Source organism: Pleuronectes platessa, chromosome 6, assembly GCF_947347685.1.
Source record: "Pleuronectes platessa chromosome 6, fPlePla1.1, whole genome shotgun sequence".
NCBI classification, from domain to species: domain Eukaryota; kingdom Metazoa; phylum Chordata; class Actinopteri; order Pleuronectiformes; family Pleuronectidae; genus Pleuronectes; species Pleuronectes platessa.
In genome coordinates this window covers 8025086-8050067 of record NC_070631.1, presented here as the reverse complement: position 1 = coordinate 8050067, position 24982 = coordinate 8025086, and the positions used below count along the sequence as shown (strand labels likewise).

General features: G+C 44.0%; 1 protein-coding gene across 1 annotated transcript; it reads right to left on the bottom strand.

The window, feature by feature from the left end:
• Window positions 1-942: 942 nt before the first annotated feature.
• LOC128442894 (fibulin-2) lies at window positions 943-24147 on the bottom strand. The gene is made up of 17 exons (XM_053425512.1): window positions 23949-24147; window positions 20429-21877; window positions 14376-14490; window positions 13557-13686; window positions 11936-12137; window positions 10962-11180; window positions 10144-10257; window positions 9552-9653; window positions 8686-8817; window positions 5908-6045; window positions 4537-4677; window positions 4274-4402; window positions 3601-3726; window positions 3075-3191; window positions 2858-2986; window positions 2317-2440; window positions 943-1986 (listed from the first exon to the last, which is right to left on the bottom strand). Exons 2-17 carry the CDS (start codon window positions 21759-21761, stop codon window positions 1629-1631), a joined length of 3609 nt encoding a protein of 1202 aa, XP_053281487.1. The 5' UTR covers window positions 21762-21877; window positions 23949-24147; the 3' UTR covers window positions 943-1628.
• Between the last annotated feature and the right edge of the window lie 835 nt (window positions 24148-24982).

The window sequence follows — 24982 nt, the reverse complement described above, 5'->3', positions numbered from 1 at the left end:
CACAAAATGGAGGTAAGCCTAAAGTTGCCCTCTTGTAAGACAGAAAATGTGGCTTGAATATCCCAAAACAAATGTGGCCCTTTTTTTTGGCAAACATCCAGGTTTAGACAAAGTGTTATCTGGATGTGAACCATGTGGTAAATGGTGAATTTGGCCCAGTAGCACAAAACGAATTTGAACCACGTCTGGCCCCATTGGTTGATATTCAGTATTGCTCTGGCTCCGGGCCAGGTTCTGTCAAACAGGAGCAGACCACTCCAGTGACATCATTACAAAACAAAACAACTTCGCTCTGTGGGGGAGGAACTCTGAACCCAGAGCAGGTCAATTGAGAGCTCCAAGTAAAACTGGTTAGAAAGAAAATCATCTAATCTCATTTGATAATCAAGTTTTTATACTTAAAAAATTCTTCACAAACAATGAGAATTCCCTGTAGCTCCCTCTGAGTGTTTGGAGGCTGTTGTGTTGTTTATGGAACTGCTGTTGCCAACATTTCAAGGTGCAGGGCTGCATCCCTCCTCTAGGTGGGAGTGTAACTCTTCCTATGTTACAAACTGCAGCAAATGGGAGTTCAACTTTGCAGTTTACACACAACCATTAGAAGAGTATACTAATTTTTATTGAAGATATCTCTGCATCATAATCGCTTTTATTATCCGTAATAAAATGTGCATGCGTCAAACCGAGGCGTGCCAGCGGAGGACGCTAATTTCATGAGAAAGGTGCGAGGAGGTATGTAAAGTTCTGGATATTTACTGTCCGACGTGTCCCGACAGGAGTGGATTATTGGATTATATACTTTAATAACTTCGCTTGTTAATGTTCACCTCTCCATCTACTGTGCACAACAAGTTTGACAGGGGAAACTTGCGGTTAAATGATTATAAAACAAAAACACACATACGCACACACACACATCAGCCAACACTCACAGAAACATAGTGAGGTTTTTTAAATATATATTTTACTAAAATAGTTTTCACCTTACAAATCAAGCATAAAAAATATGATACATCCATCTAATACGTGTGTGATTACAGGATATATATATATATAAAAATACAACATGTAGAGTGACGTTAAATTAGTTTTTTTTCTAAGACAAAACACAAACAGCAGCGCAGCATAAAATCAGACAACGTCATTCAGGCACCGTTATTGAAACTCTAACAAAACTGTTTCTCTTGGTTTCACGATAGTTTTTAAACTACTCATCATCTGATAACAGGACCACGGAAGCAATAACTACTGTTTTATATTTTACTCACATTCGGGTGAGATCATCAGTACAATGGCAACAAATGTCATTCTTGCAGTGTCATAAATATCCTTGTATCTCTATACGTGTTATTTTGTATTACAGTTTTGATAAAGCTGGTAAAAGGAATGTCTTTTTTGTTAGGAAAGTAAAGTAGTTGGAGGTTTTTTCTAGTTCAAATATGAAACACAAGCTATTTATGCAGCGAAAACGTAAACTGACATTCAGATGACTACTCTACAGCAAAGTTTCAACTGGACATAAGAAGGATTAAACTAATCTGGACAGGCGGGGGCCTATCTCAGGACATTGTCAAACAGTGATATGAAAAGTCCTTGTGAGCTGGAAGGTCCATGTTCAGCTCCAGCTGTTAGAGCGGGTTGGCCGTGATGAACACGTAGATCTTGGCCTGGAAAGTGGTGAAGGTCCCCTGTCTCCACAGCTTCATCTCCACGTTCAGCAGGAAGTCCCTGGGACCCTCGACCTGCCGGTGCAGGTACACGGCCCCCGTGTAGGCGTTCAGCTTCCTGGTGCTGAAGTAGTTCTCCTCGTTCCCCTGCGTGATGGAGACGATGACGTTGTCTCCGGAGTAGGCGGGCGAGGGTCCGATGCGGAAGATCTGCGCGGGGATGATGATGTTGGACTGGAAGCTGAGGTAGTAGTAGGTGATTCTCAGAGGCGAGTTCTGACAGTCCAGGTAGTTGGGACAGCTGATCCGCTCACAGCGCCTACGTGTTACAGACATAAAGAGGAGAAACTATTACAACCCTGAATATAACCATACTTTGAGTTATTTATCCCTACTGCTATAAAGACAGCTGCTTCAACATGGTATTTAAAAAATTTATGAATTAAATATCTCCCAAAAACAGTGATAACTACATTGGTAGCATGCATACCTTCAGCATCGGCCAACCACATATAAAAAGCAATATCTCAAAAAAGACATTCTTCATATAATGAGCCATCGCATATTAATCACAAAGCCACGACACAAAAATCAACGAGTCGTCATATTGTGCAATCGGTGCAGGTTTTAATCCGGAGCCTGGACTTACGTGTCGGACACTTTGCGGTAGTTGGGTGGACAGCTGAGGGCGAGGCAGCGGTATCCTCCCTGGATGTTGTAGCAGGTCTCAGCCAGCGAGCAGTTGTTGGCCCCCGTGGCGCACTCATCGATATCTAAAAACACACAGTTAATTCTCAGGCACTGCTTTACCGCCCGGAGACGAGGGAACGTGTGTTACTTAAGAGACAATTGAACTTCGGGGAAAAGCCCCGCTGTGGAAACATGTACGGCAGAGAGTGGTCCTTGCGGATGAGCAAAACTGCCCTAGTAAAAAATAAAAAATTTGTGAGACAAGATTTTTTAGGCCAATAAAGTTTTATAGACGGTGTTATTACTGAGCCACTGTAAAAGAACCAATTATATTTATCTGAGCGCAAAACAAGTACCTTACACACTGCGTACAGTTAAACGGCCGCAGAGCCATTCTTTCAAATCTATTTCACAGCAGAACTCGCTGAGGAATATTCTCTACACAGCAATGAGAGTGCAGAGTGTGCACGGGAGGGGGGGGGGGGGAGGGGGGGTGTCACCTCGGCAGGAGCGTCCATTTGGAGACATGGTGTAGCCGTATTCCGGACAAGCACACTGGTAACTGCCGGGAACGTTCACGCACTTGTACGTGCAGAGGTGGCCGACGCTCTGGGAGCACTCGTCGATGTCTGAGAGGCAAGAGGGAAATAAATCACCGTGAGACTGATTCATGAACTGGTATAGACTGGAGTGATGTGTAAACAGAGCGGACAGCACCTTCGCAGCTGTGTCCGTCCTCCCGGAGGTGGTAGCCTTGTCTGCAGTAGCACTGGTAGGAGCCATAGATGTTGGCACACTCCTGGCTGCACGGGCTGGACAAGCACTCGTTGACGTCTGGAGATGAGGTGAGAGGTCAGAGCTCATCACTGTCACAACCCATTTGATCAAGAGGTGTTCAATGGTTTTAACACGACATGTAAACAAGATGTCGTTATTAAGCCAATTACATTTGTTTTACTGGTTTGTGCTTGAGGGCACTGGCATCATGATAAACAATATAATACAGTTACATCTCCAACAACCAGGCCTCTTCAGCAATAAACTGTGCAGTGGTCAGCTTTAATATGAGCCCAGTGTAAGAACCTCACACACACACACACCCACAGGCATATTTTCACGTGCAAATTCACACAAAAAAAATACAATGACATGCATCAACATGCTCACATGGATGTACACACACCCACAGACACAGACATTAACACACACACACAGACACACACACACACACAGACACACACACCTTCACAGCTCTTGCCATCGCCGGATAAGCGGAAGCCAGAGGTACATGAGCATTCATAGGAGCCCGGGGTGTTCTCACAGGTCTGAGCACACAGACGGCTCGGGTAGCGCCAACACTCGTTTACATCTGAGGGGAAGAAGCAGCATCATTACACATCTGTGCAGTGTGTATGGCAATTTGTGTTCGTCTGCACCCATGTGCGCGAGTGCATGTGTGTAGCCAAGCATGTGTGGGTTTTTGTGTACGCGTGCATGCCTGTGCCTGTTTGTGTGCGAGTCGATGTGAGCACACCAGCTGCCTGCTGATAGTCTAAACACTTGAGCAGAATCCATTATTATGAGAGTCACAACACAGTGAATCACAAACAGAGGGAGAAGCAGCAGCAGCAGAACGGAGCTCTCTGCGGCAGGAGACCTGATTGGTAGCCCTGTAGAGCTCCTGCACTACAGCAGCAGCACTGCCACCGCAGAATAATAAACAGGAGCAGCAGAGTGGGCAGACAAAGAAGAGGTGGCTGGACAGTAAGTGTGGGAGAAAAGGACGAAGAGGAAGGAGAGAACAGAATGAGCAGGAGAGTGGGACGAAGACAAATAACTGAGAAAAAATCTCCAGTTTGGGTCTTTTGAAACTTTGCTGCTGAGCCACGCGGGGTGACGTGTGTCGGCCAACATACCTACACACATCCTCCTGAATGAGTCATACTGGTAGCCTGTTTGACATTCACAGCGATAGGACCCAGGCAGATTGAGGCACAGCTGGCCCTCTCCACATCGATGCAGGCTGCTCTGACACTCATCCACGTCTAAGAGTCACACGTGAATGTGAAGAGAAAGGGGAAACAACGCCATTATTGATCATATTTGTTGTATTAATATCGGGGTATGAGAAAAACAAACTGCTGGGTGTGTCCAAAGGTATGTTCGTGTATGGTCTCACCAACACATCGCGATCCATCAGGACTGGCGTGATAACCACGGCTACATATGATCTTCCTCTGGCACGTGAAGGACCCTGCTGTGTTGATGCAGTTAAACGCTGGGCTGCACGGCTGGGCCACAGCAGCACACTCATCAAGGTCTGAAAGAGAGAGAGAGAGAGAGAGAGAGAGAGAGAGAGAGAGAGAGAGAGAGAGAGAGAGAGAGAGTCAGTGAGATAAAGGTGAAGAAAGATGGAAGAGGAGGAAAGACCCAACGGCACAGCGGCAGGGTATGAGAGACGGGGGGGGGGGGGGGCAGCTCTTCTTCTGCCACACATTTCAAAGCGAACACACATCACACAGTCGCACTCCCCTGGATAACTTTGTTGTCTGTGTGCGTCTGTGACATTTTCTCCATTTTCTCAATTCTCAGAGCATTTCTTCTCCACTCCTCTCCCAGTGGTGGCGGCTGCCTCGACATGCCCCAGTTCCTGCCCCTGGGGGCTAATTCCACAGCATCAGTTTGTACTGGAGGAGGACAGAGGATTGGCTTTTATCCACCCCTCTGCAGCCCCTAACAGCAGCCGCTCTGATCTCCTGTCTGTGTGGCATTTAACCCCTGTGTCACTGATCCACCTGCACGCTGCAGAACAGATCTACACAAACCCAACACAACACTGACTCTATGCAAACACACCTGCTTTTGTATCCCCCTATTACCTCTGTTTTTTAATAGTGCTTGTGTGTTTGTTTGTTCGTAAAAAACAACTAAACAGATTTCCACAAAGCTTGGAAGGATGTGACGTGGATCAGAGAAGAAATCGGTCAATTTTGGAGTGGATCCATATCAGGGAGCAGATCCAGGAACTCTCCTTAAATTTCTTTAACTTGCAAGTTGTTCACAAATTCCCCTATAAACAATTCATGAACATTTACAGAACTGATATCTATGCATGTGTGAAATTTTGTGCAGCTTGATTGATTCGGTTCGGAGCGCCGGGCCCTGCTGGAGGTTAGCACACTACTGAGTGCCATTCCACTTGTTTATGTATTTATATATTTATCTAGCAATAACACTTTTAGAGGTTTATTAAATTTAGAGGTTTTAAAAGTGTCTATTTTGTGATTAGTGGGACTTTTTTTTATCTGCGTTGTGTATACGTGTTGATATAGGTGGTAGGATGAAGAGTTTTCTTTTATTTTATTTTTTATACCAAACAAACATCAAGTTTATTTCCTGTATCAGTGAGAAGAAGTGATGTCATCCCCATGGAACAAATTGATGCATTCCATTCTCCGGCTCTTGCCAAAGACTGAGAAACTTTACAAACAGTTCTAAAGGGAAATTATTAATAATATAAACATGTCATTTAGAGAGTAATTCCTCTTACCTATACAGCTGCCCTGTGCATCATGGGTAAAGCCCGCAGGACACTGAGGTTTGGGGTTGCACCTGAACGAGCCCTCGGTGTTCACACAGTCAAACCCGAACCCACAGTTGTGGCTCCTCTGCTCGCACTCGTTGATATCTGTGGTAGAAGACAAATAAAGGATCTGATGAGGAACGAGGAAGAGTTTAAACTGCAAAACAGGCAGTTAAAGTTTTTATTAAAACGGTTTAATAATCCACTGTAGGTTAACTCAACGCATACATGTGATATCACAAAGCACCACTGGATGGCACTGTGGTTAAATGGCAGATTGTGCAGTGATTCACTTTCTCTGCTTTTTATCTTGACGCTGTCCTGGTCAATACTCCAGAGGTTTATCAAGACTGAAATAATTGTATTAGAGATTATCTGTGTTAATCGATCTTGGTATAAATTAAAGGTCTGCTAATTTCAAGATTAAGAGCTGGATTTATCTCAACCTGCAGGGACATAAATTACCTTCAGACGATATTCCATATTTTGAATTTCTACTATTTGTATTGTCTTGGTCTCTATATATTTATACTTGTGGTTGGAGCAACTGTAACCAAACCCAATTGACCCACCTTGTATTATAATAACAATAATACATTTATTTGAATAGCACTTATACAAACAAGGTTACAAAGTGCTTCTCAAAATCCTTGGCAGAAAACGTATGAACTAAAATAAAAAGGTCTACAATTCAGTTCAGTTTTAAGGGTTAAAGCATGACATAAAAGGTTGAGACCTTAGAATCATGATTCTGATCTGATTTAGATTAATGAGTGAAACTAGCAGGAATCGCTTCCTGTGCAAACTCTTCAGTCCACTCCCACAGAGTCCTTTACACCTGTCTGTCCAGGGATTTACATCCCCTCCATCAGTATGAACCAAAGCAAGAGGGACAGTGCAGCCTTGAATGAACACAAAGTAATGTGCATATTTTTGTGTGTGTGTGTGTGTGTGCATAATGCATGAGTATTTTATGTTTTCAAGCAGGTTTGCAGGTTTTCACCAGCATAATTGCTGCGTAGAGGCCATAACCAGCTCTGGCAGAGGGCCCCGCGGATACAGTGGTCTCTAAACAGCACACAGTGATTGAGCATCTTGCTCCTCACACAAGCCCGGCAGAGTCGGCAGGAGCTGAGTGAGCCTGACACCTGAGAGAGGGAGACTGAGAGAGAAAAGCCAGGAAGCAGGAGAAATGTGTGGGAGACCGGCAGTGAGCTTCCAGGGAGAGGGACGGAGCTCAAGGAACCAAGAAAAGGTCAAAGGGTTAACACACAGGGAGGATTTAACCCCGTGACCCCAGGCCTGTCTTTTACTCCACGATTCCCCTGCCTTTATATACAGGCTTATCCTTTTACCTCCTTATCCATACATTTATTAAATATTTATATAGAGTAGATGAAAGATTTACAGGGATTTCACTTGTCCTGCAAATTGACTCCTATGAATTTTACAATCTGGATCGAGTGAAATAAAATGTGGTTTTATAAGGAGACTGTTGGGCCTTGGTAGAGACAAAAACTCTCTAAATGTAAATATTATTAGTCTTTAATGTGTTTTGATTGAGGAATAGGAAGTGTAATGCTGCCATGAGTTATTGAGTTTGCTGTTGACTATATATTTTTTACCGAATATTTTGTATATGTTGCCTTTACTCTGATGAAGGGACTGTATTTATAAAGTTGTGTCTTATCCATCCATCAAAGTGCTTTACAGTACAAGTCACATACACACAGCGCTTCTATACACAACAGTTTTTCTAACAAACACCATTGAAACACTGTCGGTACATCAGTCAGGGGTAATTTGGGGTTCAGTATCTTGCCCCAGGACACATCTGCGACTGAACTACCGACCTTCTGCTTAGTGGACAACCCACTCTACCTCCTGGGCCACAGCTGCTCTGCTACCAGTTATTCAGTGTAATTGTGAATTGAAAGACAATCGACTGGACTAGCTTGCACTGATTTTACACTATCGGGTAAAAGAGGACACTGAATATCGAGTTAAGACTGCACAATAAACTCCTGCTCTTAACTGAGGCATTTTATTTAGACAAGGGAGAGGAAGATAATTTCATTTGTGAGTGGAGGCAATGGGAGTGTTTCATTACAATCTCTTAGAAGACCAGGGAGAGGTAGCACAGCACAAAGATGTATTTTTCTCTCACTGTGCGGCTCTCCGGATGTGCCAGCTGCTCGGAGGCTTCCCGCTAAAAACACACGTCCTTGTTAAGTTCTCATTTTGCCTGATTGAACATTCTTTACGTTCACAAGGAGCCGCAAATGAGCCGAATCTCCTCGGCTGGGCCCAAAGAAAAAAAAACGCTGCCGCTGCTGCTGCTTCGTGGATGAGACTTCTAAAAAAGGAACAATTTATGGTGCATGGAAATAATGAGATGTATCGGGGTGTCTTACTATTGCATCTGGAAGTTGGGCCTCGACCATAAGGACGAGCGAGGCAGCTCTGCAGACTGAGAGTTAACTGCGAGCAAACACCAGGGAAGTTGCTCTCTGGAGTCACAATTCTCATTATTCCCTCTTGTCAGTGTTCTCGCATGTGAAATTACATAATCACTCGATGTGAAAAAAAAAAATACTTTAAAAATAAAAGCGATTGTTTGCCTGAACAACCTGGCTTCCTTGCATTGTGAGCGCAAAATAACACAAACACTCTTCTGCTGGTATTTAGGCTGCTGCTGAAAGGGAACACTTGGATGTTGCTCAGTGCTGAGGAGGTGATTTGTACCTTCACATATGTCATTGTTGATATGGTATCCCGGGGGACAGGTGATCGGTCTCTGACAAATGTAACTCCCTGCAGTATTCACGCAGAGCTCGTCCAGCTGGCAGGCGTGCACGGAGAAACACTCGTTTATATCTGGATGTTTTTAAAAAAAAAAGAAGAAGAAAAGACAAATGTATCAGTGAGAAGAAAGAGAATTAAAAGGAGGAGAGGATGCTGGATGAATGGAGAGCAGACAAGGACATGTGAGTGTAACAGTCGGCAGCAATCTAAAGAGCAGATTAAAGGGGGACAGGTCACACCTTCCTCTGGAGGAAAGTTCAAGGGCAGAGCCACTGGGTCTTTCTTCCACACAATGAGAAATTTGTCACCACACTCAGCCGCTCCTCCAGTCACAGTTGGCTACTGTCAAGCAGGACTCAGACCAGCGGTTATGGCTCAACTTAAGGATAAATCCCCGGCGAGACACACAGAGCAGAATTGTTGATCAGCCTCACGATAACCACACAGCCATTCTGAGTGGAGTTGAACTAAAGGGGCACATGTGGTACGCAGACGGTGACAATGCATGGATAGTTGGGATAATCCCTCTGATAGAAAAACAGCCTATTCCAGTTGTGTTTTCCTTCTGGTGTGCATCTCGGCGTGTTGCTGAGAGTGAAGGGGATTAGGGCTGTATCTCCTCTGCAGATCTAGAGGCGCTGATCAGAGAAAGAGACCAGATCAGAAGCAGACAGTCTCGCCAAGAAACGCTCCTCAGCTGGAACCAAACTCCTTTAGGCTGAAAACAAATACGGAGATGAGGGCCCTCCGTCACCTGCACAAAATATCCAGGTGTTGCACAGTTGCATTATAACAGGGTTTCTTACCTTCACAGGAGCGTCCATCGGCCCTGAGGGAGAATCCTGGCGAGCAGGAGCACTGTGGCCTTCCGCCCACTGGGGTGCACTGTTGCTCACAGGGGCTGTTTCCTGGAAATAATACTGTATAGTGAGGTCAAGGAAAATATATAAATTCTATATATGGTGAAACAGAGAGAGCTTTGTTGGTCTGTGTGGGACACGGAAAACACTTGTTACTGCATTGCCATGTTCTCATTTCCCATTTTCCCCATTGTATTTCCTGCTTCTGGCCCACAGTGAGCTGGACCTCCACCCCGGGGTCATGGAAACCAAACAACAGACACTAAATGTGACCGTGCGCGGTTTATTGCAGACTTGAAGCGGACAATGCTGAAATCAAACCAGCCTTTGATACCATCTCCCCGCTTCTGTTTGACATTTGCAGCACAATTACGTTTTATGGAAATGCTAAGTTTGAATTAATAACATGTCAATCTGTATCAGCCCGCGACCGCTTCTCCTCTACACATCGAGATGAGCGTTTCCTGTTTGATTCAGCCGTGCGGATGAATGGAGGTGCTCATCGGGAGCTGACGGCCCTGCGGCGTGTGTGTCTAACCTTCGCAGGGGTCGACCGGGACAGTGGCGTGGGAGGGAGGCGAGGGAAGTGGCGAGGTGGGCTCCTCTGCTGCTCTGTCATCCTCCTTCAGTCTGTTCTCCTCGTCCACCGATTCTGCAGAAACATGAACGATTTCAGCTTAGATTCAGGATTTAAGGTCCTCATATGCTGCGGTCTGAGAATGTGCAGCTCCTGCATCTTCCTCCAGTGATGTAGGGCTCGTTGATAACATTTGTGAAAGCAGTGAAGGTGAGACAGGAAAAAACACTGCCTGCAGACAAACATTTGGTTTTATTCGGGAGCTCCATCCCATCACTGTAATTTCCTGAGAGCTCTGACATTAGTATCCTGTTGAGACAAGCTTGCGTTGGTGAAAGCCACCGCAGATTAAAACCTGGTGCACGGCGTCACCTGAAAACACATCTGAGGTAAACATCTGGGCCAAACCTTCAGCTTTAGATTGAGTGGAGAACAACTTTCAAACGCAGGTAAAAGAAGTGAGTACAAAAGAGAAGTGATTTTAGGAGCAGGGCTGTCACTCCAGGAAAGGATGTACGTGTGTGATTAGAATAACTATTATTAAGCAGTATCAGGCCTTGCAGACAGGAAGGAACTCAAAGAGACCAGGAAAATAGTACACTGTGAATGTGTTGACAAATTACGACAAAATGGGGTCTTCCTGACGCAAACGCAGACTGTAAATCAGGTTTCAAAGAGCAACATGGCACAGAGGGCTGCTTTCCTCTGCCAGGCCATCTCTGGAAATCCCTGCTGGCAGAACATGCGTCATGAAATAATTCCGGCGGGCTCCACCTCACCTTGTGCACAAGTGAAAGCGTCCTCTTGCATCACGTATCCAGGGAAGCACTCGCAGCGGAAGGAGCCGGGCGTGTTGACACATCTGTGGTGGCAGATGTTGCCTTGGTATATCAGGCACTCGTCCATGTCCTCCACCTCAACAGGACCCTCCACCGTGTTCTCCACGTCCCTCTCCTCGCCGATGGAGAAGGCCTCCTTGGGGTACGGGCTGTCAGATACTGCAGAGCATGGAGAGAGTGGCTGATGAGATGGAAAGCTGCATAAAAAAAAGATTTATAAATTTCCCTCATGGAAAACAGCTTTAGCAGTGAGAGGGCAGACCCAATGGCAGAAATGATAGGTAGGATTTCTCTTTTATTGTCCTATTTTTAAACTTAGATAAGTACGTAGCATCCACCATTGACACACACTTCATCATTCATATACTAAATAAGTTTTCAATGCACTTCCCTTGATTGCAGCACAAGGAATAACAAAATAGTATTGTGATGATTATTTTTGCCTTTGTGTTTCTGTAACTGGTAATTTCTGATGTATCATTTTGAGCAGTTTAAAACCTCAGGGGATGGGATGGTGGTGGTTAAACCAAGTTACCGCAAAAGTATAAAAAAAAAATCCTGATGCAAGGTTCCAGATCACTCGTGACTCCACAGCTGATCACTTACAAAACCGTTGCAAGGTGAATTAAGAGCAGAAAAAAGCCGCCACACTGAATCACTACACGAGCACTTCACATAATAAAGTGGTTTCCTGAAACAGAAGTGAATGTAACTCCATGCGGGCAGCCATGAATTAGATTTCCTAGAATTACAGTCCCAGGGTGAACTTTGCTTCCTCTTAACAGCTACTATAAAGAAAATTGATTGCCTTTGTTATAAATTAGTTCTTTCACTGCATTGCATCCCCCTCCTCGGCTTGAAACGGACATTTCAGGACTGTCTGTCCAGGAGTGCAAGTGTTTATTTGAGTGTACCTTTTTTAGGCGGCGGACTGGAAACTTGGGTGGGCCTCTCTCGGACAGTGTGCCGGCCATCTTGATTCCCGGCCGTGTGCTCCTCCCCCTTGCAGCAGTTCAGAAAGACGTGTCTGCAGTGGAAACCCAGGAAGTGGTGGGCTTCACAGGGATGTCCCTCTCTGCGGAGCTGCAGCCCCAGTGAACAGCAGCCACAGCACTCCTGTCGGACACACAGTTAGAGTCTTAACACGTTTTCCTGGATCGTGCACGTCTACAGAGTGCCTGCGATACTTTAAAAAAAACTTTTGCCCAACCTGAAATATGTTAACAACAGTTTAATGGACTAATATGCCATTCATTTTATACCAACACATTGGTCTGCAGAGGAAGAAGATAGCTGCCTCTAGTGCCACCCTGAGGCTGACATCGTTTTGCACTGAGATGTATTTCTATCAGAGGATAACCGAGAAATTTGATTCGACTTATGACAACAAATAACATCTATGAGACGGATTGACTCATGGTTCCCAGAGGATGAACCGTAACGACATTGCTGATCCTTTTGGTGACTTTTCTTCTGGCGCCACCATGAGGTTGACTTTTGAGGTTTTGACTCAAATCAAAGCAACTATGAAATTGGTTTTCCATTCATGTTTCCTTCAGGATGAACGGTAAAAACGTTGGTGATCACGTCAGTTTTCATCAAACGCCATCATCACCTCAAAACTTTGCTGAGCTAGACTTTGTTCTCGGTGGGAATTGGCACGTGTTAGCGTTGGTAACACACCAAACTAAACATTACCTACATCCACATGTTATTATGGTCTTGTTGGCTCCTGCTTTAGTTACAAGTTTTAATATAAGACAAGTGTCCTCTTGCTCACAGGCTCTCGCTCTGTTTCCCTGTAGCTCTCAGCGAGATCACCTCTGAGAGAACATGGGTCACGGTGAAACATAAAACTGTGGTAATGGCCGCTGTGATGTGGGGTGGTTATAGATGGCATAATGTTACTTAATCTACAGGGGTCCCACAGAAAGGTGGTGAAAGCCAATATTTAACAGCTGCACTGCGGCATTAAGTCAATATGACCCCCACACCGCTAAAGGGCCTCGGAGGGGGTGAGTAAGTATCCAGCAACACAGAGGTCAGGATGAGTGGTTTTCAGATTCATGACGAACACTGTAGAGTTACATGCCACTACGACTTGAGCAGTAAAAGAAAATAATCCCACTGCTACTGTTTTACCACATTACTTATTCGTTCATGTCTCCCCGGTTTCAGACAAGCCCGACATCTGACAGTTCAAACTGCTGAGGGCGGCTTTGAAGATACGGAAACATCAGGACTGTGGGAATCTTCAGTTGTAATTGGACCTAAATCATTTAGTCTAAATTAAATAAGGTAATTAAATAACAGAGAACTGGCACCGCAGCAGCAATCCTCAGAGGAGAGATGGAGAATGAAAGTTGCTCAGACGGCTACAGAGAAATACCACCAACACATGTTTTCAATGCTTAAGTGAATAATATCATTTCAACCGCTAATTGCGACTGTATTAGGCTCAGTTAGAAATGGTCATTAGGTTTGGCTGTGAACTCAGTTTGCCCTTTGCCGTGGTATCTCATCACAGATACTTGCTTTGTAGGAATCGATCCTGCATCTATCTCCGGCGTCCTCTTCACACGTACTCCCCCCTCGCGCTGCATTCATTCCAGCCAAACACCGGCCTTCTCTCAGGGAGCTGCGGCAGCATTGTTGTTGAGCAGTCCTGGCAGAGGGAGGGAAACATTAGAGAGAAGTGCAGAAGTGTTTGGATTACAGCTGTGGCCCTACAACTACAAGTGGGCTGACAGCTCTTCCCATGAGAGCTGATACTGACCTGACTGAACTGCTTCAAGTTTCTATGAATTTAATTATGGAGGGAGGGGGGGGAAATAAGATTGAATTTTAATAATTTATAAGCAGGACCTCAGGGGACCAGTCAGTGTTTCCAGAGAAAAGAGAACTTAACTGTGAGTGAAGAGGAACATTTAATGTACATTTAACAGAGTGTAATATATCTTTAAATTAGCTTGTTAAGTCCAGTTAAAAAGATCGACAGTAAATTACGTTTTGCCTGAAGATGATTTACAGTGTGGTTTATTAAATTACGAGAACTAAGATAAATGAAAAGCACCAGAAGGGGCAATGCACTGTGCAATACCCCAGTCGGACAAAACTATCTTCTTTATATTTAAGTAATTCAAGAAACACACCCGCCCACACACGCACACTAACACGCACACTAACACACACACACACACACACATACAAACACACACGTACACACCCTAACCCTAGCAAGGTTGCGCAGCTATCCTTGTTACTTACCATTGACTTAAACCCTCACCAAAATCTTATCCCTCAACTTAATCATGACACATTCACAATACCCTGCTTTTTTAATAATGGCCTTACCAGCAGATGGAGTGTCTATCTCCTGCAGGTGGCTCCATGTTGTTGCAGTGACCATTAGCTGAAGCCCATTTCTCCCCTGTCTCACAGCAGGTCTTCACCAGCTCTTTGGCAGACACTGCCATGAAACACAAAACACCCAGATCCAGATTTATTCCCAGTCAGTTAAAGGCCAGCGCTTCAGAGGAATCACATGAAACAATGGTTACAATGTGAATTGAACTGGAACAGGACAGTTACACCATCACAGGATCACATCAGTGAGATGCTGTATAATGTGGCAATAGGAAATTTGAAGAGCAACTAAATCTCATGTTCCCTGGAAGGCTTGTGTTACAGAAATAGACTTAGAGCTTATTTTGGAGACTACATGTTGAGAATAGCAGGTACAACCCGTGTTATTCTTCTCAGACTCCATGTCTCTGCTCTCACTTTCATTGGCAGGCAGAGGTATGAAAGCCCAGACTCGATTAACTTCAGAGGAAAAATTGTCCCTTTTCGTTTCATGCTGGCTTATCAGAGCTGGAGCGGAGTGAAGGAGCAACACATTAGCACTTCATTTCAAACTGGGTCAAGGAGCAGACAAAGCAAAAGCACACCATCCAGTTAACAGGGGAAATACATGTGTTCCTTCAATAACAGGCGAGCGCATTCCTGCTTTGATTTGTGGCTCCTGTGCTACAGTAGAGGACACAACCCAGGACAACTCATGACTTCTCAGAAAGTCACACCTCAAAGGATGTTACGCTCTTACATGTACATGTACACAAAACACAATATGTTTTTGTCATCGAGAACCTCAAGTGTGTACTGAGCTTTTTAACTCTAAATTAAATTATCCAATATTTTTGTTTTATTTTTTGGGAGCCTATCTTGTCGGAGGTGGGAGCTCGGCAGACAGTAAAAGCGTTATTTACTGGGTTTATACTCAATTCTGTTTGCCAACCGAGGACAGTAAAATCTTTATGGAACTGTTAACAGTCACCGACAGGGGAAGGATTTCTCCCGGTGCTGCAGATGGTGTGACTCTGACCACCTCTCTGGTCTAACCTCCTGTTTTGCTTTGTGTCCTGACATTGCAAAGTGTTTTTAACTTTAACAATTAAACTACGGGTCTTTAGGATGTTCACTTGCACACACAGATTCTCTATCTGCACTCTTGGCACTGTCTCATAGGGGATGGCTGGGGCAATACAGACATTGCTAAATGCTAATGTCTGTATGCTAACACAATTACAACTTTATCAAGCTAATCAAGTAATGTTGACCTTGTTTACAAATTTAGTTTAGTTGGGTTGCATGCTAACATTTGCTATTTAGCACTTGACAATAAGAGCTCAACTGAAAGTTTTTTTTGCAGTTGAATGTCTGAACCATTTCCATTCAGCATTGGCTCAAAACCAAAAATGTCAACCTCATGGTGGCAACAGAAAAAAAAGATCCTCCTAGTTAGTAGACTTCATATTGAGGACCAGGAAGGACTGTATTCAATTTCATGTCAGTTCATTGTTTAGTTTTTGACATCCTGCAGTGTGTCAGTCTGAACCAACTGACACTGCAATGCACTGTGTAACTCCAACAACCTTCCAAAAGCTTTGATTGATCTCTAGTGGGCTTTTCCAGCGTAAGCCTTAAGAGGGTGGAGGCCGCACCGAGGGAAGATCAAGAAAATATCTTATTGGATTTCTAAATCAATGACACACAGCACAGAGATCGAGAGAACCCAAGATCATGCTCACATTTTAACTTCCACATTTATTTTTCTTGAAATACCTCTCCTCGACTTACCTATACATACTGAGATCAAAGCCGTTACTCAGAGCCGAGCGCATGACGGCCGCAGTCTGCTTAATTTAAAGGTTTAGAAATGAGAAAGTCTCAACCTCCAAGAAGCACAATGACTCTTTCATACAAAACTACAGTATCTCTGCCAGCCGTGCAGTTAAACAAGTCCCTTCCAGCCTGAGTGACTGTACATTAAAAGACAGAGAGCACGATTATTCATCCTCCTTCCTTTGCCTCCTATTCATTTTCTCCAGGTGGTATCAGTTCACTTGTCATTATGAGGACACAAATTTGCTCCATGTGTCCCTCCAGAATGTGGAATGTATACAGAGGTAAAGTACATTCACTTCATGACTATGTTTATAAAGCATTTAGTGGACGAAATGACTTTGGAGAGAGACTATGTTTCACAAAATTATCTACTGGGGATGAAAACAATGATGAACCATCTTGGCCCCAGTTATACTTGAGTCTAACCAGATCGCCTTCATGGCATCAATTAGCCAAGTTGATTTATTGAGCATGGGGGATCTAAAATATACACTTGATGTGACTGAGGAGCATCTTTCTGTTCCAGACCTGTCATTATATCTGTCCATTAGACGCCAGATGCTTTTGTCTCGTCCAAATCCCAAACTGGGGACATTGCACCCTCTGAAAACATGGAACTAGAATAACAACAAAGACGGGCAACTCTCAACATGCCTGGAGGTGTCATGAAGCAGTGTGCTGCCACTAATGAAGGCTCATGTATCTTTTCTTTTGTGGGCTTTGTGGCAGTGATTTACAATACAGGTGGGCTGGAGAGAACAGGATATGTGGATAACAGCACACATGGCGAGGGTCTCCCACATACAGACTCGTGTGGCTGAACATGATGATTGATGCTGAAAGCTTGAGAATGTGTGTGTGTGTGTAGAGAAGGGAGTGAAACCATGTTCTTCTCACCTCCGACATGAGTACTTGCAGAGATATCGTGTCTTCTGAAACACATAATCATGTCCCGAGAACAGCTGGCTGTGACATAACAGGGAGGCCTCCCCTGCTATCACCATGACTTCATTCTCAAAACGGCCGATCCCGGGTTCAATTATTGACAACTTTTGTCTTGATCTCACTGAGACTGTAAGCCGACAATCGTGTGATCCACATTTTTGCTGTCTTAGCCGGGGTTATAGTTGATGCAAGCCCCTGAAGGCTTACCTGGGTCTTTTGATGGTTTTAAATGCTAACATCCATTTCAATGACACCTCTCTGTGGTTAGATCACCTAAAACACTGAAACACACTCTGTCCGGACTTGTCACTAATGGTGTATTGAATTATTGCAAGTTATAGTTTTTTGTTTCCTAAAGATGCCTCACGACACACCCAGGCAAGTTTCTGCCATGCAACATCTGCATTACAGACTTGTTTTGCATAGTAAACATGTTAGAGTGTAGCCCACTGCACGCCTCGGACCAATTATTCTCCCCAGTCCTGTAATTTGAACCTGATTCCCGTTGCCTTATTAATCCTTATTTATTGCAGGGTTTGTTCACACACCAGAACACAGGAAATTTGCTCATTTCTTGCCAGGAGAAATACTGACTTTGGACCCGAGGAATGAATTTCATATGTCCCATTAGAATGAATTGTTTTTCCTTAATAGAAATTATTTCAATGAAGCAAAAATACGAGTTTATTTCATAAAGGTTTCCAGTACTTCATTTTTAGAGTTAACATGAACGACTGCTTGTGTCCCAGATCTGAAAACATCTGAAAACAGCTGGATTTTGCCTTAATGCTATTAGATGAGTGCAAGAGGCAAATCTTTTTTTGTGTTACAGTTTATCACCAATCTCTACTTACACAGTTGGTTTCTTTATGAGTGTTTTCCTGCTTCTGGAGCAGATGTTTTTTTTATTTATAAGTGCGGGTGACATGTGGATCAGGCGGTTTTTCACTAAGGACATGTTGCAGATGCAGGAGACGGGACAAATTTCCTGGAAATGACCCGGAAGGCACCCGTGATTAACCAGAATGATCTATGCTCTTCAAACTAATCTTCACAGGAGTGGTGCACTGGAGTGAACTGTCACATGGCCCTCGCTGGGGAATTCACCCTGTGTTTCATCCTAAGGAAAATTATACATCTCCTCATCCCACTCCCATATGCAGCATGTTGTGACAGTGCTGTTGGTAAAAAAACAAGTGCTTGTGATGGTAATTATGCTACAGCCGTGTGTTTTATCGACTTATTCCCATGTAGTATCCTTCTGGTACAGTTCAACATTACGGTTGGTTAAGTAGGGAGGGAAGTTGCTGAGAATAGCATGCTTGGAGAGGTGTTTCTCAGATGAGGTGATTACCAGGAAGATTGGGGAGCCGGCGGCCTCACGGGAGACGGGTAATCACACCGGCTCGTGAGGGAGCAGTGAGTAGCGTCTGGCAATCAAGCCACAACAGTGGTCTCATTCATCACATGGGTATTATGCCGCTCACAGGTACAACCCCCACGAAATCCTATACCAGGTCCAGCCCGGCATCAGAAAGCCTTAACAGTCCCATCCCCCTCCCGAGCACGCACACACTGCGTCTGCTTGGAGAGAGCGAGGGCTAATGAGAAGGAGTTATTGACTTTGTTCCACAGCGAAGGCGACTCATATATTGGTGAAAATGGTTTTGTGCTTGATATTTCTCTTTCCCTCTTCAAATAACTCTGGCGGACTCAGCTAATGGCGATAACAGGCATTAGTCAGGGGCCTTATCAGCTGGAGTTTTCCTGTCTGTGCTACAACATGACATTTGCTTTGGAGAGCTTCACTTTGTCCAATGACCTTCACCGGTGAACCCTGCCAGTGTCATTCCAGCCTTCAAACTGAGCCGCCAGACCAAATAGTTTAAGCTCATTATTCCTGGAGGAAAATCCATCCTCCTCAAACCTTCCACCGTGAAGCTATAACTTAGATATGAATAGCTGGACTTCATCCTAATGCATTTATGGATCGTGTGGGGAAACCTTTGAGGATGTCTGTCAAAGCAAATCAGTTTTTTTTCTCCGTGAATAAATAATTTGCCAGTTTCTAACCTATATTCACGCTGGAGAATTAACTTGACGGGTGCCTCTGAAGTTCACTCCCACAGACATACCTCACGTGTGCATTCAGCATGCATGTACTATACATACCTGTGGTGGCCAGTTGCTGAAAGGAGAGAAAGGTCCTGACAGGTCTCAACAACAATCAGACAGTTGTAAAGCAAGTTAACTATAGGTTGTGGTTTGCTCAACAAAATCTCACTAATTTTTTCTTTAGTAATTCAGTCTCTAAAGTGGTGACGAGGATAAAAACGACAGGTTTAATAAATTCACTCATTCATAATTTAGCTCACTTGGGGGGAAAAATTAAACTACCTTGTGTCTTAAGGCTATAAATTAAGGCAAAATAATGAGTTTTCTTTGGCAGGAAGTTATAAATCATTAACACTTATTATAAATGCAAAAAAATCTGACTCTTCATTAGAACTTAAGCAACCAAAATTGGGATATGGCATTGTATGAGATTAATATAGGGAAGATAAATTGAAAAGTCTCATAGTTTCCTTTGCAGTGTAACTTATTTTAATAATCACCTCATCATCTGCTTTCTATCCCAGTGCCTGCAGTATATTGGCCTATATATGCCATGAGTATTTATGGATAGAGCTGTTTGAGAACATGCAGATAATCACATGAAAAACATGGCAGGAGGTAAAACCCCAAATAACCAAAGTGGGGGAACGATTCGAAATTTCAGCTGCTCTCTCAGAATCTATTGGACATATTAGAAACACACTAATGTAACCGTGGGACCGGTCTCACCAGTATAACTTGCTGTTGCACACCTCTAGAGAAATAAATATTGCATTCTCTCAACTTGACTGCATGAAAATGAATCCACGCTAAGTATAGTCATTTTCTCTTCAGCAAGGTGGATAAATGCTATCTGGGGAAAACAGACTTTCCACAGATAATTGTTTTTCCTGGACCACTGCCAGCAAGAATGGAGTAATTATGAATTCTTGCTCAAAACACAGGATGTGAGAGGAGGGAAAGGAAGATGTCTTGTGAAAACGTAGCAGCCAAACACAAGCCATTACTCGGTCATATAACATCCTCGTTGTGATGTATTATGATGTGGGCTCTGAATTAATCATAAAGGTTTAATGTCTCGGATTTCTTTTAAATGTACCTGCTTTCAGCTGATTCATGTCACCGCTGATCATAAAAGTTCAGAACTTTGTCAAACTTACCTCGAGGGTCTCCAACATCCTGAGTCTGGTAGTTGTGGAGGGTCTGCGCCTGTCTCTGAGGCTGATCGTCATCCTCTCTCATCCGGACCGGGGCCCTGCTGGTGGGACTGAACTGGACTGTGGGGTATGAGCCCTGCTCCTCTCTGCCGAGCGTCTGCTGGGGTTCCACTGGGGCTTGTCCTTGTCCCTTATTACCGGCAGAAGCGAGGCCGCCATGATTTGTGGTGTGACTGTCTTGACTACGTTTGTGATGGCCGAAGTGCCTGCCCGCCTTGTTAGCGTGGACGGTGTTCCCTGTGTCTTTTAAAGTGTCCTGCACCACTCTGTTTTGTCTAATGGTCCTCTCTCCGACCTCCTGTGGCAGCCTGTGGTTCTCTGTGGTCACTCTCTGTGTGGTTGTGGCTGTTTGCAGTGTTGATCTTTTGGTCGCGGTTGGAGCAACGCTGTGTGTGACTTCATCCTCTCCGCTGCTCGCTGGAGTCGGGCTGCTCTGTTTTCCTCTCGTCTCCTGTCTCCTGTCGTCCTGCGAGCTGGAGGAAGTGGAGCTTGACTCTGGAGGAGTTGGTGGTACTGTAGTAGACTCCAGCGCTGGGGCCAGATCTTGGATTGTGGGAGATGTTGGCTCAACCACTGTGTAGTCATAATCCTCTGTGCCAAAACTGGGTGGGTCCTGCTTATACAGTGGCAGAGTGTTTCCCATTTCCAGCTTGGAGAGAGGTTCCACAGCACTGGTTTGTTGGCCGCCATGACGACCGCTAATGTCTCTCACGGGGTTGTTGTTTTCAATGGTCGTACCCACGGGCGTATTAACCCTACGAAGGTCACAGCCAGGGATCGGTGAACACGTTAACCTTCCACCGTCACTTGGACAGTGGCAAACCTGGCACTGATCCCTCTGAAAAGACTGTCCTGCCTCGTATTTCTTGCTGCCCTGGGTGCAGCCAACTCGCCCACATTGCATGCACCCATCTGCAGGTTGTAAAATTTCAATGCAGTTGGGGGGAATTTCTGGGCACGGGATAAAATGGCAGCTTATTCTCCCCCCTCCCTGGGGACAGGAGCATTCGGTGCTTCCAAAATCCACAAAGTAAGATTCCCCCTCCGGGACTTTCCCTTTCCGGAAGCCTGCTTGGATGCAGTCGTAGTACTGATAGCCCTCGCAGGTGCAGCCCGTCTGTGTGCAGGTGGGACAGCAGGCACCTGCCTCCAGAACCGTATCAAGGCAGTTCTGAGGAACAGGACAGTCCACTCCTGTGCAGTCTTTCTGGCTGAGACAGAAATCCATGCACAGAGTCACCCACCATAAAAACAACGTCGCCTTCTGAATGTTCATTTTGCATTTAAAAAAATACACACAAAAAGAAGAAGTATTCCAAGTTAGTTCCTCAAAGTGATCTTCGCTTCTTCTTGATATTTTACTCCAGATGAGAAATCAGTTAGTCTTTCAGCCTGTGGAGGTAAACAGTGGTTAATGCTGCAGTTTAATAACTGGTCATTGTTTTAGCTTTTCAGAGCTTATATAAAAAACTAACATTTTTAACTTAATAACCTGTCTGCTTTCATTTGACCACATCTCTACACCCAATCGTTTGGCACAAAAGGGAATGAAAGCTGTGATTTGTTTGCACATGGACATTTAGTGATAAGTCAGACTGGCTGATGGAAATATGCACAATAATAACCCAACAAAATCATCAGCTGTTGAAAAAAAAGAAAAAACAGAGAAGAAATAACAAACCCTTCCTTTTATGACAATATTATCCTTGGCCTAACAGAAACAGAGTGTTGATTGTGTTCTGCACAGAAAGGCTTATACGGGTTATCTATTTGCAGCATGTGCATTGTCATAGAATTGTCTACTTCCCCAGAATCTGGTGGAGATGTTGTGCAATTACTGTTCAGTCATTTGAAGAAAAGCTGGTGAGGCAGAAACTGTTTCAGGTTCTCTCGCAGAAATAACATTTTGCATGAATTAACCGAGGTGTTATTGTAATCAACTCTGACACAGAATAGTGTGTAAAGTAAAACAAAGCATATATAGTTATAAATGCATTGGATGAATTGGATTTCTATATCTATTCTCTTCTTGTCATGCACAGTCATGATGTGACAGGCCTCATCCTGTGAGTTTAGGAGATGTGACTTCAAAACAGAGAAAATATTGAAAACCAGATGTTTTTTATTTCACTTTTCCTGTTTTTCCTCACCGCTTCCATTTCTGCCAAGAGACTGTGAGATTTCATGCAAAAAAATATACAGCTTAATTCAAAATCTGCATGACAAACCAGACATTTCCTTCTGAAATGTGTCTAAATATTTTCAGTGCTCTTTCCGCAGCCTCTTTTGTTATCACATTTCCCCAAACATATCCTAAACTCCATGCCCTTGGAAAAATACTCCCACCAAGAGAAGAGCAGCTGTTCACAGATAACGTTTTCTTCAACAGAAACAGGAATTGTAGCGACACTGCTTCAGCAGGTACAGCAAAGCTACTCAGGTGTATGACTTATGACTAAAGTGGTTATTTCTAGTGAATCAGTCTGGGGGAATCTATTTCCACCATTCCTGCCTCTATTTGAGAGTCAAAATAAAACTCTATAGAGGTCAACAATATGATCTAAAGTTTTCTTACATAATCCAGGCGAAGCCACAGAACAACTCAAATTGCACCTCAGCTCCGTTTAGGGAATCAATGATGTCTTTGTGTGAATGTGGGCACGAAATCATTATACTAGATCTTGCTCCAGTCTTTTTTCTGTGGAGCATTAACAGTGTTAAGCACCAACTTCCCAATCTCTCTCTCGGTAACATCCAGAGCAAGTGAAAGGAACACTGAACACAGACACGGAGCCAGTAGGTGATCAGGAACATGCATCTGGTCTGTGTGAACTTTTCCCGATACTTGACAGGTCTGTTTTATGTGAATGAAAAAAAGAGCGTGTGGTGTTGTTTGTTCAGATCAGGTTATGACCTGCAAAGTATTTCTAACAGCCACTGTGTGCCCTCTTGTCAAAAACAAAAAAATGACCTTTATCCTTTTTTTTACGCACGGTGGCACGCGCACGCACACACATGCACGCGTGCAAACACAACCAATTACTTGGGGACCAACCCAGGAGCAAAACAAGTTGAACATTCAATTCCTGAGTATTTTAATGACGAGAAATGAATTAAATAAAAACTTGCAAAGTGCGCGCATATAAACTTCAGCTTCACTTCACTGCAGCGTGTTGGAAAAAAGACGACGTGACTTCAGCATGTGAACTTCGCATCAGAAGTTTAGGAATTAGGCTCATCTCATTCCCTGGGCTGTCACGTCAGAACCTGACGCACCATATTTAAAACACGTTTTAAATAAATATGATCCAAGATCTAAAATCCACATCACAGAGAGTTTAATCTAAATATTTGTCCCACGAGCTGTCCCGAGGGACTCGTCAAGTGGATATCGAAATGCTCCGTGCGTTAACTCGTATGATAACTTGTACAGTTTATAATCATGAAAGGTTATGTTTCCTACCTCGGGTCTGTGATCGTTCAGTGCTGCTGCGCTCTGGGAGAAAACTCGTGCGTAAAGTTTGTGCCCTGACTCACTCGGACCTGGGAGGCTGCTGGGAGCGCCCTCATCCCCTCTTCTTTTCGGAGGAGGGGGAGGGCGGGACAAACTTCCATAGAATTACTTGCAATTCTTTCGAAATGACCTTTGTTCCCCTTTTCTGCATCGTAATGAGCCCAAATGCGAGAAATGACTTAACACGCAGCGACGTCAGTGGAAACGAATGATGTCAGGCGCTTATCTGAGGAAATTAAAGTGATGGTCTCAAGTTCTTCCAAGGAGCCTCTGGTCATACGATCTTTTAAGACTATTACAACAGCATGGAAATCTCATTATTCAAACTGCAGTAATTGGATTTTCCCAATTATTAATGTTTGAGCTCAGTATATTTACAGATTCACACCAGGTGGCAATTGTTGTGTTTACTGCAGGAGAGGCCAACAAGACAGACTAATAAACCAAACTCATATCAGGCATCATTAAGCATCACACCACGTCTGTGATCAACTGAGCTTTCGGATGGGTTAATCACACTTACCCAAGTGCCTCCTCAAAACAAACTGAATTTAATCTTTTCAAAAGCCCAAAGCTTATTTAATCTATCTTCATTGAGACGCCATAGTGAGGATAAATATAAACAACAGCTGCCTCAGTGGCTATTCATCCACTGATCAGACAGGCAGAAGGGGCAGTGGGGCCATTGGCCACTTTGTTTCAGGGGTCTCCCTTGACTAATCAATGACAGAGATGAGCCATTGAACCCATTATCAGCTCTGCCTGATCTCTATTATCAAAGTCATGCACGACTGCACAAGTCACACGATGTGAATATCCTATTTTACATATGTGTGTGTCCAATCTAAATTAGATATCGGATCAGGGGGTGCAGATTCATACAGAAACCAAACTGCCATTCATACATTCCTCCACCAAGGCCTCTTATGGAACCAAATTCAAATTCACTCCTTGATTTTTTTATTTGAATCCGCACCAAATTG